General features: G+C 38.7%; 1 protein-coding gene across 6 annotated transcripts in view; it reads right to left on the reverse strand.

Annotated features, from left to right (window-relative positions):
• The window catches only part of DEF8 (differentially expressed in FDCP 8 homolog), a 47,260-nt gene that overhangs the window by 29,063 nt on the left and 2,587 nt on the right, over window positions 1–15,610 (reverse strand). For 5 of the 6 annotated variants that reach the window (XM_045769841.2, XM_069322054.1, XM_045769832.2 and 2 more), the window contains exons 2-4: window positions 13,993–14,137; window positions 2,727–2,931; window positions 1,798–1,888 (exon numbers count right to left, since the gene is read on the reverse strand). In XM_045769841.2, coding sequence (XP_045625797.1) covers window positions 1,798–1,888; window positions 2,727–2,931; window positions 13,993–14,125 — 429 coding nt within the window. In that variant the 5' untranslated portion in view covers window positions 14,126–14,137. The remainder of the gene's footprint in view (window positions 1–1,797; window positions 1,889–2,726; window positions 2,932–13,992; window positions 14,138–15,610) is intronic. The other variant, XM_045769858.2, reaches the window with a different exon arrangement.

The raw sequence follows: 15,610 nt of genomic DNA on the forward strand, positions 1-15,610 counted from the left end.
AAATTTAAGAATTAATTATTGTAATGTAATAATAATATATTTATATAATTATATTTATAATAATTATACATATACACAGGCTTCCTATCTCCAACAAAACAAATTATCATTATTTAGTTGCTTTTTATATAAAACAGCACTGTACAGTGGGGCCTCGATTTACGATGGTAATCCGTTCCCAGAGATGTATCGTAAGTTGAAATATCGTAAGTCGAAATGATTTTTCCCATAAAAATACTAAAGGGAATTGAATTAATCCATTCCACACCCCCAAAAAATTAACTTTCAAATACATTTTATACTTAATATAATTTTTTTCTCTAACTACAATACAGTACATATGTTCATCTTACCTTTATGGAGGACTCTTGATGGCACATGGAAGATGGTGAGGAGGGGGGGGGGAAGAGGAGAGGTGTTACTGTTTGGAAGGGGAGTCCCCTTCCATTATAACATCAGGCAGTGATGACTTCTCTGACATTTTGCCTGCATACCACTAGGACCTGGTTGTGATTCACTGCTTGTCTCACAAAACACTTTTCCATAGATTTTTTTATTTTCCATACGTTTTAATTTTTGTCTGTAGTAAGGAACAGTGTCATTAAAAAGGTTAAGGCAACGGCCTACTGCACCATGATTTGGGCGAGTCGTTTCAGCAAAAGTTTGCAATTCTTCCCATACTGCACACATTTTCTTAATTAATGAGGAAGGGACATTCTGTACTGTCTCCTCCTTCCCTGAAGAAATTTCCTCAACTGTCTCTTGTTGCTGCTCCTTGTGAAGTTCTTTGGTGGTCAATTCTTTGATGTGTTCCTCCATCCCCTGCTCGCCTTAAACTCTTTCACATTTGCATCACTCATTCCAGGGGTTTTCCTTAAAAGGTCTTCGTGCAATTTCCTTGCTTTTTCACAAATGATGGCCTCTGAAATGCTATCACCCACTAACTCCTTGCTGTGTATCCAAATTAATAATAACTGTTCAACATCCTCAAGTGTTTGTGTTCTATGTTTTGTGATTATTGATACGCCTTTTGCCATTTTAGCACTCATAATGTCCTTTTTCTTAGCAGCAAGTATGGTGGATATCATTGACTGAGATTTGTTGTACTGCCTAACTAGTTCAGCAATCCGCACACCATCTTCATACTGTATTTACGAATGATCTCTTGTTTTTGCTCTATGGTCATCCTTACATGTGTTTTCATATGTTGAACTTTACCACTGACTTTCTTGGGACCCATGGTGTGATATATAATAATCAGTTTTATGTTCAAAAAGCAAAAAATCACCAAAAAAATAGAATTTCTCATAAGTGTGATCATCACTAAGCGGGCGGCTCTAGTAAACTGAGGCAGGTCGGCCCGCGCGACCAGGAACCATGCGCTTGGTCGACCCAAACGTGTATCAACAAATATCGTTAGGTGACGACACTATTGTAAGTCGAGTAGCATTTTCCAATCAAATTAATATCGTAACTCGAAATTATCGTAAGTCAAGGTGCCACTGTATATTCAAAAGTAAGGATTCTGTATGCAAAAATAAAAAAAACACCAATACTAGTATAATCTTATTGTATAAGGGTCTTTATGTTGGCCTACAGTAGGTAAGTTTTACGATCATCATATGATAATGCGAGACCAGGAGCTTAACTAAGAACTACAATTTATTTTGTGGCCTCCCTTGACATGTGGGAGAACCACGGAGCTAAATGATCAACACATGACAATAACTGTGCCTCTGAGGGTTAAAGGTATCGTACAGTAATCAAGTCTTCTTTCAATGTGTCCACAGTGCTTACCTCAGGTTGGGAAAAATGGTCTTCTGACAGCCCAAGTTCACCATTTATTGCTGCCTCCTCTTCTCCAATTTCAGAATCTGTTCCAGGGCTCCTAATGAACACAAATATAATCTTTACTGTCATACACTGTATACTGGTAATGTATGAATATACAGTATGTGTGTATATGTCATACATAATAAGCCAGAACTACAGTACTTGGCCTAATAGACCATAAGCCATAGGCAGAGCATTTTTATTGTCAAATCTCTGTAAAACTAGTTAGCTTATAAGAAATTGAATAAATTATACTGATACCCTTATTTCCTCAGTTTATAAACTGCACACTGCAATCTATAGCTTATTTTCCAGTCATTCATCTTTGGAGCTTTACTATATTAAGGTGGCAATTTTAAGTATAGTATTACTGTAATTGTACTACAGGTAGGAAAGTACATCATCACTGAGATCTGATGTGTTGAAGTTAAATAATACTGTACTTAATATGGGAGTACAGTACTACTTAACTAGTATTATTACTGAGGCCACTCCAGACTGACAACCAGAGCGCATCTCCAATAGTCTCTTGAGACTGATGGATGCCTACTAATATGGGAGTCCACAGTCAAACAAGATGTTAGGCTGGCATTTAGAGCATGAGGCTCTTACCAGTTTGATAGATGTGATGAATTTTAATTTACATAATAACTTTGCACTTTCAACACTATTTTTTAACATATTTACTTTCATTTCACATTCTACATATTGGCAATGGCTAACAACCAATTTTAGATCATCATATGTACAGTACTTTTATTGTATATCAATATGTTTAAACTCTAAAAATACTGGAGTCTGTATAAATGTTTTAGCTCGTGTTCGTGATTCAATCTTGAGGTGTGCAGCAGTTATTAAAAGTGTGTGCATCCCTGGTGTACACGAAGACTTACAGATCATTATGGGGGTTGTCGGGAGCAGGGGACAATGATGAATTTCGTGGAGTGGCTGGTAGAACACCGGGACACTCCTCCTCATCATTAACCATACTCTCACAACTGACAGGGGGAGTGGTGAGAAGGCGCTTTACTCCTGCTGTCACACTATGCACAGTGCCCCCAACTCCAGAGGAGACATTGTATACTATGTCCCCCATTCCTGGAATATAAGAGAAGTTTAATAAGACAAGATGTGTATTGTTTTAAAACCGCTGGGTAAAAAAACCAGTGCTGAATGTAATGAAATGCCATTCTCTGGGTGAGCCCTGGAAGCTCCCTGGAGCTATCGGGCTGATATGCGATATATTAGACTGGGGCATCAGTCAATAGAGTTCAGCCTACCAAGGACCACGAGCCAGAACCTGGCCCCCTCAGAGAGGCAAAGGGAGCAATGGACTATAGAAACCCCCATGTGGTTTGGGGCATTACATGTCTGCCATCAACTGAGGTTGGCACCCAGAAAGGTAGGCATAACAGAACAAACCCCACTTGTTAAGAAAAAGCGACCGAAAACAGAACAGGGAGGCAGAACTCCCCCTACAACTTAAGAAAACAAGCTAACACGCAAACGTCACACTTTGCCGTGTCGCCTGACCGTGCACCTCTCCCCCCCCCCCCAACGGGAGGGGGGGAAGCCACGGACCCCCTGCACCGGCTACCCAAGACATCCAGTTCGGAGACTGAAAAAAAAAAAAAAAGCTGAATCGCTGACCAGAGGGAGGAAGGGCTGCCAGGGAGCCTCCGGTGCTCACCCAGAAAATGCCATTTCATTACATTCAATGCTGGTTTTCTGAGGCGAGTCCCTATGGCTCCCTGGAGCCACATTGCCAATGAAAAAGAAACTAGGGACTTACCCGGGAGGTGGACGACACTCGCTCCTCAACTCGAAGTTGATACAACGGGCTACCTGTGACCCAAAACCACACATGAATGACTAGGACCAGGAAAGTTGACGAGATAACATGCGGCCAGGACCCTGTTCAACCTCCAAAATCCCCGCACCTGAATGTCAGCCCAGGACATATTGCCGAAGACAGCAGCCAAAGCAGCAAACTTCCTAATGTCATTGGTACGAGGATAGACCACAGGCTGGCTAGACTTAACCCTTTAAGTGCGCAACTCATCATATGTGTTGTTCAGTGACTTGCAGTAACTTGCGCTCCACATCATATGATGTATTGAAGTACTACGCAAGATTTAAACGGCCCGCAGATACACGGGGTTCACCACACCTTCATCAGGGCTCTTGTAAACAGACGCCATTTTTTTTTTTTAAATTGTGGGCCAAATTCCCGGGTGTGAAGGGCCTCAGTATTGAGTGAGCTACCAAGCCTGATGCATGCAGCATTAGCTCACAGCACTGCTGTTCAGCTTGTGACCACAGCATTGCCTAAAAATGCCATGATATACATGTTCATGCTATTATTTAGCGATGATATTATTACAGAAGACCCCTGACTGTGATAAAACTGACCAGGGTTCTGATAATAGCAGGATTGTGGTGATATTTAGCACTGTGCTCCATGGAGGGAGGAGTAATGCTGTGGGAGGGATGTAGTGGCGTTGTCTTCTGACTGTGTGTGGCCACCTTTTATTGACTGCACTCACCATACCAGCTTAGTGGTTCGCTATGGTGAACACAAATGTAGATACTTATATATAATGTGTGTATAGAGGGTATTATGTTACAGCCATTGCTCCATTGCCTCTCTGAGGATGCCAGGTTCTGGCTCGTGGTCTCCGGTAGGCTGAACTCCATTGACTAATGCCCTGGTCTAATATATCACATATTAGCCTGATAGCGCCAGGGAGCCACAGGGGATCCCCCCTAAGAAAAAAAATAAAAAAATTTATATTATATATACTGTATATATATATATATATATATATATATATATATATATATATATATATATATATATATATATATATATATATATATATATATATATATATATATATATGTCGTACCTAGTAGCCAGAACTCACTTCTCAGCCTACTATGCAAGGCCCGATTTGCCTAATAAGCCAAGTTTTCATGAATTAATGTTTTTACGACTACCTAACCTACCTAACCTAACCTAACTTTTTCTGCTACCTAACCTAACCTAACCTATAAAGATAGGTTAGGTTAGGTTAGGTAGGGTTGGTTAGGTTCGGTCATATATCTATGTTAATTTTAACTCTAATAAAATAAAATTAACCTCATACATAATGAAATGGGTAGCTTTATCATTTCATAAGAAAAAAATTATAGAAAATATATTAATTTAGGAAAACTTGGCTTATTAGGCAAATCGGGCCTTGCATAGTAGGCTGAGAAGTGCGTTCTGGCTACTAGGTACGACATATATATATATATACAGTATATATATATATATATGTCGTACCTAGTAGCCAGAACGCACTTCTCAGCCTACTATGCAAGGTCCGATTTGCCTAATAAGCCAAGTTTTCATGAATTAATGTTTTTTCGACTACCTAACCTACCTAACCTAACCTAACTTTTTCGGCTATCTAACCTAACCTAACCTATAAAGATAGGTTAGGTTAGGTTAGATAGGGTTGGTTAGGTTCGGTCATATATCTACGTTAATTTTAACTCCAATAAAAAAAAATTGACCTCATACATAATGAAATGGGTAGCTTTATCATTTCATAAGAAAAAAATTTGAGAAAATATATTAATTCAGGAAAACTTGGCTTATTAGGCAAATCGGACCTTGCATAGTAGGCCAAGTACTGTGTTCTGGCTACTAGGTACAACGTATATACAGTATATATAAACATATAACCAAGAATTTAATCTGTGCTACAAGAAAAGAAACAAATGTTTAGTAAAAATAGTAAAGTAAGAAGTAAAATACAATATACTAGTACTAGTATACTAGTGCTATATATAGTAATAGTGTATATAGCAATATACAGTAGTGTACTATACTATACTAGTATATATACTAGTACTATAGTATTAATGTCATTTCATGCATCTAAGCAACATACTTTCCAAAAAAAAATTGGCAAATCTTTGGTCAATATCTAAACAGCAATGCTTCACATACATGCAACAGAAACCGTGATGCTCACTTATTTAGTAATTACAGTACAACCTCAATTCAATGAACTATATGGGCCCAACCCCAATTTGTTGCAGTGAGGGATTCGTAGCAACCTAAGATGCCTCCAGGATGCATTTCCCATGCCTATGCACTAATTTCATTTACTGTAGCAACATTTAACACTATCGCTCTCTTTGGACACCCCTCATGTCCACTTTTTTTCTCTCGTGTCCTAGCTTTGGACACTGCTTGTGTCCAATACAAAAAATATTTGTATAAAATTCATTTTCTATCCGATCGATTTCGGCATAGTTTCAAAATGAGCGCCTTTAGTGTGCGCACAATTTGATATCACCATCAAAGATGTAACACAAAACTTGACGTCAGAATACTTGAAAGATTATAAATACGTTTTTGGTCAAAATTTTAAAATATTTGTTAAAATTCTATTTATTGTGCTATTATTATGGGACTAGTTTTAAAATGCATGTATTTACATTGCGCACAATTTGATACTAAAATTAAAGATGTAACACAAAATTTTACGTCAGAACACTGGAAAGATATAAATAATTTTGTGATGATGAGCGTCCAAAATTAAAATATTTGTTAAAATTCCAGTTATTGCTCTATTATTATGGAACTAGTTTTAAAATACGCGCCTTTATATTGCGAACAATTTGATACCAAAACGAGTGACATAACACGAAAATTGATGTTATCAAACTGAACTAATATACACATTAGGTTGCGGTTGTGATAATGGGTTCTTGTTCATGGGTAACTTTAGGCTTTGCTAAGGGAATCACGCTGGGCTTTTGGACAATATATGCATATACACCTGCAGGGATTTTAATTGCGAACACATTGATACCAAAACGAGCAACGTAGCATGAGAAATAAGGTAAGAAAACTGAAACGAGTATACACATTTAGTGTTGCTGAGCGCTCGCCTGCACCACCAGGCCTACTTCGTGCACACGCCCGGGGGCGCAGTACTGTTAATTTCAAGCTATATGATGACTACCAAATAAACATGTTCACCAAAAAAATTAACCATATCTAGCTTATACCTCACATCTCCAGCCTCAAAATTCTTTTTCAAATGGTATTGGTTTTAATTAATTTGGTTTTAAGCTATTCTCAATAACTTTACAAGAAATAGCTTGAGCCTTGGGAAAGTTGAGTTCATCTACAAAAAATTATCAAAAATGTGATTGGAGCCATATTAACCACTGCACTATGCATTGTGCCTTAAGGCGCGTTTAGGTATAGGGAACAACTCAAAACTGCTGCGGGTACGAGGCTTACAACTTGTGCCTCAGGATTCCAGTAAACAGACGCCATCTAGAAAAAAAAATTATCTGCATTCTTCCTGGCTGTGAGAACCTCAGTACTGAGTGACCAAGTTTGGCACATGCAGCAAGAGCTCACAGCACCACTTAATAATGATGAATGTAATAGGCAATTGCAATAATTTGGGCTGATAGTGTCACAGATGATCCTGACTGTGATAGACTATATACAACATTCAGATATCAGTGAACACAATTGCAGTTATGATATTCACAACATGAGGTAGAGAGACAGCACCCAGCCACTGTGTCATGCATCAACTCCTCATGAACTGATCTCATGCTCCTTCACAATATAACCTTCTGGAAATGGATTCATATTTGGGATTTTGTGACAGGAATGTGATAACACCAGCAGTTCTGTGGCTAATTTATCAAAATGTGTAGAATATTGGAACCATTTTCTTGCATCAGGTTCTTACTGGCGTTGTCTGCTTGCATCATATGGATCCATACTGTTTTGATTTCATCACCACACCCACCAGAACTGCTTATTAGTTTGCTATGGTTCATAAAAATGTTAATAGCGCTATATAATGTGTGTGTATATAGTGTAATAACAGCAAAAACACTTTGATTGATCTAAGATATAATACAATGTGTGTCACTAAATATTAACACCATATTATTTAACAAAGCAATGTTCCACACATTTGATTATAAAAATTTCTCAAATTATACACATTAGAATAATATTACAGTACTGTACAGCAAAAATCCAGGGAAAAACAATGCAAGACAATTAAATAATTATGAAAAATTATATTCACGTTAAATGCCACCCCACAGGGTCGTGGGGGCTAGCATATCCGAGTGACTACTCGCTCGGTGCCCATAAATTGCTCAACTTCTCTGCTCCATCACCGCTAATGTATGTCGCATGCAAATTTTTTTTTTTTTTTATAGTTTCCTCTGATCAGAGAATGAATTCTAACAATAAAAGAAGTGAAAATAATTTTTTGAAAATACTGTACAGTACCGTACTGTAATTTGCTTCCGCCACACAACGGGGATGTCATATTATAATGCAGTGCAATGGTTAAGAGCGTTACCATTCATACCCTAATATTTCTCATGTTCTATGGGTTGATTTCACTGGGGAAAATTTGAATTTCAACCTGTCATATGAAGAACAACTACCAAGAGAACCTGTCTGTAAAGAGTTTTAATAACATCTAGCATATTTCCAATGCCTTAGCCTTGAAATCTTATTTACAAAGGAAACAAGATTGAAATAATTATTATTTCAAAGGACTCTTATTAGTAAACAAAAACTGGGGTAATCTAGAAAATAAAACGAACGATAAAATTTAGTGTAAAATATGCTCAATGACTTTCCCAAGGGACCTGTACAATTTATTGTAATGTAGCACCCATCTACGAAAATAATTAAAAACGTGATTGGAGGCATATTAAGAGTTACTATTCCCCCAACAAAAAATTCCAAAAGGCAAAAAAAAAAAAAAAAAGAAAACAAGCGTTGAATGTAATGAAACACCATTTTCTGGGCGAACCTCGGAGGCTCACACAAGCTATTCGAACTGACATATGCTATATTAGTTTGGGGGCGTCATCAGTCACAGGAGTCCGTCCTTATGCCAGCCGGGGACCGCGAGCCAGAACCAGGTCCCCTCAGAGAGGTGCAGGGAGCAATGGCCTATGAGCACTTTATGAGCACTGTGGTAGAGAGTACCTACCAGCACAGAACCAGTGACCCTAAGGTAGCGGTGTAAAGCCATCACCGGACACAACACGTGACACACTACACACAGAAATCACAATAGCGTGATGCATCAAATGAACAAATCCACAAGGGCCTTGATGAGGATTCGAACCTACATCTGAACCTCGGATGTAGGTTCGAATCCTCGTCACGGCCCTTGTGGATTTGTTCACGTGACACACCTCTGGCCCATCCAACCAAGCATCCACAACCAACAGACTCCTCCAGAAGCCAGCCATCTCATTCTACACCAGAAAAGAAGAAGGCTGCAAATGCACAAAACGACCACCTGGACTAAATAAACAGAACCCCTAGTGTTGGAGGAGAGCATGAAACTCCCCAACCCGACCCCCAGAAGAGAAGGCAAACAAAAACAAGGCCTTCAAAAGCAATCCTGAATTGAAAGGGCCACAGCAAAGGAGAAGAAAAACAAGAAAGAACGTGATCCAAAGACCAAGAATGCTCAGGCGGTGCATGAGCAGGCGCATCTCCATCAACGTTGTGTGATACGAAGCGACAGGTATAGGCATGAGATGCCGATCCAGAAAAAACCAAGAGAAAGGACAAAAACAACCTGGTCCAAAATCGCCAAAAACTGATGAAGAGAAAGAAAATGATGGTAAGACCTCCAAGAAACTTCATACTGTCACTGAGAAGAAGAACACATGTGGGACACTAAAGAAGCCACCTGATCACCATACAAATGGCGATACACACGCGTCATATAAACCAGACATGTAGTGCTGAGCAGTAAGGCAAACCAGTGAGGTACCTCACTGCTGAAAGAGGCGTTAAACTGCTTGGGTTTGGACACTAAGCAAGCTGTACCTGAAGCCCAGAGAACCACTCACCCCTAATATGAATCCAGCAGAGCCAGAATGTGGAGCAACAGCAGAGCCGGGGAGGGGGGGAAGAGGGACAGAAACTCCCACCTCGACCAGTCCTCCTGAAAAGCATCTACCACGAAGGCTTCACAGTTGGGGAACGGCACCACATACACTGGGAGATGCCGAGACCATATCAACGTGAAGAAGTCCACCTCGGGGGTGCCTGTACGTCCGCCAAAGCCAAGGAAAGAGGCCGAGTCAACTGTCCGCTCCATGGAAAGAGGAAGGAAGAGCGACAGGCTGTCTGCCAGGACGATGGACACACCCTATATGTGAACAGCGCAGAGAACTAAACCCTGAGAACTCGGCAGAAGAGCTACCCCAAAGCGACCAAGCCTAAAGTCAATGACCGAAGAGAACCCCCCTGTATGCTCATCTGGCTTGGGAGCCAGATGAGCATACAGGGCAAGGTCACTAGGCACAAAATCGGTGCCTATAATAAAATACTGAATACAAGCCAATGACCACAGTCAGTGAACATAAGACTGAGGTAATAATATACAGAAGTACAACAGCCTCGTACACAAGACAAGACTGCCCTGAGAACACAAGACCGGGAGACATGACCACCACCAACAATTCCTCAGGGGGAACAGACAAGGTAGAAAAAGATAGATGAATCAATACGATTGGCACATCCCTAATGGGACACAGGTGGAAACCAAGTACACAAAGGAGCCACAGAGCTATTAAAAGAACTTGTCCAGAGGCAGAGTACTAAGGAAAGGGAAAGCAGGAGGCAGTGATGAGGTGGAGGCTGCAAACGTAGAAACGCAGGAGCTCAAGAAGTTCAGGAACAAGTACACCAGTAGAATGACGGGTGAAAGGCGGACCCAAAGAGCCAAAGTGCAGCCCCCGCAAGCATAGCTAGACAAGTATGTACAATGCGAAGAGTGCAAACTTACCAAAACTACTGACGACACCTCAGCAGTGATGAGGGAAGCACACACCAAATCATGTACCCTCCTTACCCCTTTTATAGCATACATAACCCAACAGCATATACCATAGGTGTATGCTGTTCCTGTACACTAAGACACCTGGCCACCACACCACACACAGCTAGAACAGTTACATAGGGGAAAAAAAAACAGAACAGAAATTTGAGGCCAGAGGTGACTGATCTGACCACCAGCACATCAGTTCAAGAACTGGAGTGGTGGGCTGCCGGCTCCCCCTCCCTCCCTATAACCCTATGAGGGAAGAGGGTAGCGCTAACGAGCGGGAGTGCTAGTTGCATGAAGTGATGCTTCTTGGGTTTCTTTATTTTGATTCAAAAAGAAAATATTTTGATCTTTTTGGATGTATATTGCACAGGTTAACCAGACAGTGGTCTGTTTCGATTCGCCAACCTTTCTGGGTCTTTCCCTGGGCGATGGCAATTATGACATACTTTAAAAGTAAAGTGCTCATAGGCCACTGCTCCCTGCACCTCTCTGAGGGGACCAGGTTCTGGCTCGTGGCCCCCGGTAGGCATAAGATCTCCTGTGACTGATGACCCCACACTAATATAGCACATATCAGTTTGGATAGCTTCCGGGAACTGACAAGGCTCCCCACAGAAAAAGTTCAAAATGCCCAACAAAAAAATTCTAAACATCCATCCGGAGATTCACTGAATCGAGGTTTCGTTGAATCAAGGTTACACTGTAATAAAAAATAATTGTACCTTTCCTGTATTCCATGGAACCAACAGCAAAACCAAATGTATTTAAGGTAAGATTTTCCTCTGCAGTTTCAAAATACAGCAATATATTACAAAAAAATAAAAACAAAAAATCATAAATGGTAAAAAACTACAAAATGGTGCAGTAAACATTTACAAAACAATGTGGTTAAGAATGTTTGATACAGTTGTGCAAATGACATCTACAAAACACACTTGCAAGAGAAAATCAGAACTGCTACAGAGTATAAGTACATAAACCATCATTTTCATACTGTGAATGCAATAAATACCCTGGATGTCAAGTCATATAGTCAACAGAACAAGGTGCATTCATAAACTGTCTACCAAAGAGTGGATCTCAACGTAAAGTTCTCTTTAATTTTTCTAACAAATTTATTTATTTCCTCCTTTCTCATTACTGAAGTTTATTTCCAAGACTGCTTATGCTTGGTCCACCTTACAACCGAGTACTCCATGTACAGACAGCATAAAACATCCACCAGACAATTTTATCATTGTAATTGGCATTTATGGCAGGTGGCTGCAGGTAACGCACTCCAGTTGTAAACTCTCCATTATTAATAATTTGAAATCAAATGACATGTGCTTCTTTGAGCTTCGAGCTTCGCTTTGAGCTTCGTAAATATTTCAGTCACTCATGGATATTGGAAAATATAGGTATACTTTACCCAAAGGTTGCTAGTGCAGCCGAGTACACTACTCCATGTTTTTCTTTGATTTCATGCATGATATCCCATACTGCAAGGTGGAGATATTAGCTGAACTTATTTAACTTGATTTATACTCTAAAAGCCCTCATTCAAAATTAGAGCAGCAACACGGCTGTGTACCTAAACTTACTATTGTAATTTTTTTTTTTATAGTCAATAGTGGGTAAATGGATATTGGAAAACAACAATAATATAATGGGCTCTTTGAAAGCACATTTAGATACAAGAAGGAGTGTTATGTTATTGTTATTAAATGCAGTATCTTTGTAACTGCTATTTGAAATAAGTACTGATAAAGTTGTGTAATTACCTAAGTGTAGTTACAGGATGAAAGCTATGCTCATAGTATCGTGTCATTCCAATACTGTCATCTGGGAATACAAGTGATACCCTGTGTTGCATAGTGAGAAATTGTCAAACGCGTGTAAATTCACTTAAAGAATCTCAGAGATCTGTTGAAACATGCTATTTGTTGTATTTATATTTTATGTTTGATAGCATTGGATGTACTGTAGTTTGTCATTATATCTGGTTTTGCTCATGCTTGAAGTATTGTATATAAAAACTATAATTTTGAGCATTTGCCCCAAATCTATGACCCAAATTTAATGTCTGCATAATGACTGGGATGCTAACTATTTACCAAGTCATGAACCTGCGGGGCATCATTAGTATCCAAGGTGCATAAACTACAGCAGTTATTGTAATCAAGTTGCATACATGATCATGGTGGCTAAGTACAGTAAAACAATGCTTTGTTTCTTATAATTCTTCAAATGCTACTATTACCCAGCTGGTTGAGTAATGTGCCAAGTGCTACTGTAACCCAGCTGGTCAAGTCGAGTACCAAGTACTAACCAAGATACAGAAACGAGAAAAAACATATTTCATAGAAGATTTCTCTTATAATTCATTCTTTCTAGAGCATTGCTTATGCACATCCACTTTGTTATTAATGTTTAAAAATCTTGGTCTCCACAATCACCAGATTTGACTTCACTGGATTTCTTTTCATGGGGACATGTAAATATTAATGTTTATTGAACTAAACCTTGTTCTTTATGTATTAATTCTATCATGAATAGCTAAAACAAATAAATATTTAAAATTTCACATTGACTTTATAAACACCCTGATACAGTGTAATTGGCTAACTCATATTGTTGTATACTGTACCATAAATTCTTTAATTTTACAAAGCATTATTCCTGGAGGCATCCAGCCTGCCACTTTATAAATCCCTCCCCAAACCCCTCAATAATAGTTGTATTTATTAATTTACTAATGTACAAATATGCATTAACTAAAAACATTATTTTGCTTTCATTAACCAGGACACGTTCCATGTTTTTATACAGTTTAGAAGTGCCCAGTCCACACCCTTCTCTTACTATTCTTTAAACACTTGGCCCGTTTCATACTCGCTTCATATTCAACCTTTCTTATCATCCTGCTTCATGTAGCACATTCCCTCCCATGCTGCATATATTTCACTTCTCTCACTGAAATCCACAGCTAATTAAATTAGTTCACATATACACTTGATAATCAAAACATCTACAGTAATTTTTTGCAACCCTTTTCTGTCATGCAACTCAGATAAACAGTCTATTGTTCACATCTTACATTTTCTCATCTGCTACTTCACTAATTCATTCATTTGCTAACATACAATCAAGTAATTAGTTGTGATTTTCAAACAAAAATCTGAAGCAAGCAGGAAGTAACATAACATGAAACGTAAATGTAGCACAAAAATGTAAAAGCGCTTTAGTGCTTGAAATATGAATGCCTTACCCGATGTGACACTGCTGACCACACCCCCAACACCGTGAGTAACACTAGATGCAACATCTGACACCCCAGACACAACACTTGAAATACAAATATTTGCTGTGTCGCTTACTTTCCAAACAGTGTTTTCTGACATCCTAAATAATACCTGGAAAGGCAAAATTATATATAAAGTATATTATATACAAATTGTATGTGTGTGTGTATGTACCACCTAAGTGTAGTTACAGGATGAGAGCTACACTTGTGGTGTCCCATCTTACCAGTAGTCATGTAATGCTTTGAAACTAAAAAGAGTGAGTGAGTGTGTCTGTGTGTGGGTGTGTGCATACTCACCAAGTTGTGCTTGCAGGGGTTGAGCTTTGGCTCTTTGACCCCGCCTCTCAACTGTCAATTAACCGACGTATAAATTCCTGAGGTTATTAGACTATCATATCTACATTTGAAACTGTATATGGAGTCTACCTCCACCACATTACTTCCTAATGTATTCCATTTGTTAACTACTCTGACGCTAAAAAAGTTATTTCTAATATCTCTATGGTTCAGTGTGTGTGTCATTACACAAGTGTAGTTACAGGACGAGAGCTACACTCATGGTGTCCGACCTTCTCTATAATCATCATATGAATCTTCCAAACATCAGTATTGATGGTTTTGTTTTTCACCACCTTCTCAAACCCTTCTAACCATCTACCACTTGTTTTAAACATTTAAATTTTAAAAGTTTGTATTTGTCAACTTTATTATTCCTGTCATGATTTTGTATACCATTATATTACCCATTTTCCTTCTATCATTTACATGTATAACACCTTAAGTCTTTCCTGATAGCTGTAGTTTATGTATGGAAAACATTTGGCATCATGTCTTTGCATTTTTTCTATTTTGTTTGTGTTTTTTTTTTTTTAGATATGATACAACCGTTGCATTCTCTAATTTTGGTCTCACAAATGATGTGAATAACTTTTATAGTACTGTACCTGTATATCCCAACTATGTATTTAAAAGCCGTTTTAAAGTTTGTAAGTTTAGCATGCCCTCCTCACACAATACCTTTGTTGAGGTCCTCTGGTGATAATTTACTATCCAGAACAACCCCCTAGATCCCTTTCTAAAAGGGCTTCGAGAAATTACTTTCCTCCAAAAGCAGGTGGCCCGAGACTACATTATACTGCAGATGAATATCATAAGTCTGAAGATACTGTACTTGAATCGGGCTTCAGTTTTTGAGAACTCCCATGATTCTCAGTACACAACTGTACAGCACCGTACATATGTTCTAAAAAAAAAAACTTTAAAATGGGTAATATTACTACACGTACTATATATGGCTGACAACCGGCAATGAGGTATAAGTAATCAATCTCTGTTGTAGGGTGAAACTTCAGCTACTAAACATATTTCAGTTAATATTTCATTAAGTACAGAGTGATCTATGAAGTTACTTTAGCAATAAACAGCCTTTTTCTATTCATACCATAAACGTTTTCCAAACTTTTTTATGCCACAAAAATTGCTTAAGTGGCCAAGGGCTGGTGATGTTATCCTTTGTACAAATGTTTCTTTTGTGATTTGTGATAAAAAAACTAAGCATTTTTTGGGCCAAAACTATCACATA

Source organism: Procambarus clarkii, chromosome 10 (genome assembly GCF_040958095.1).
Source record: "Procambarus clarkii isolate CNS0578487 chromosome 10, FALCON_Pclarkii_2.0, whole genome shotgun sequence".
Taxonomy (NCBI): Eukaryota; Metazoa; Arthropoda; class Malacostraca; order Decapoda; family Cambaridae; genus Procambarus; species Procambarus clarkii.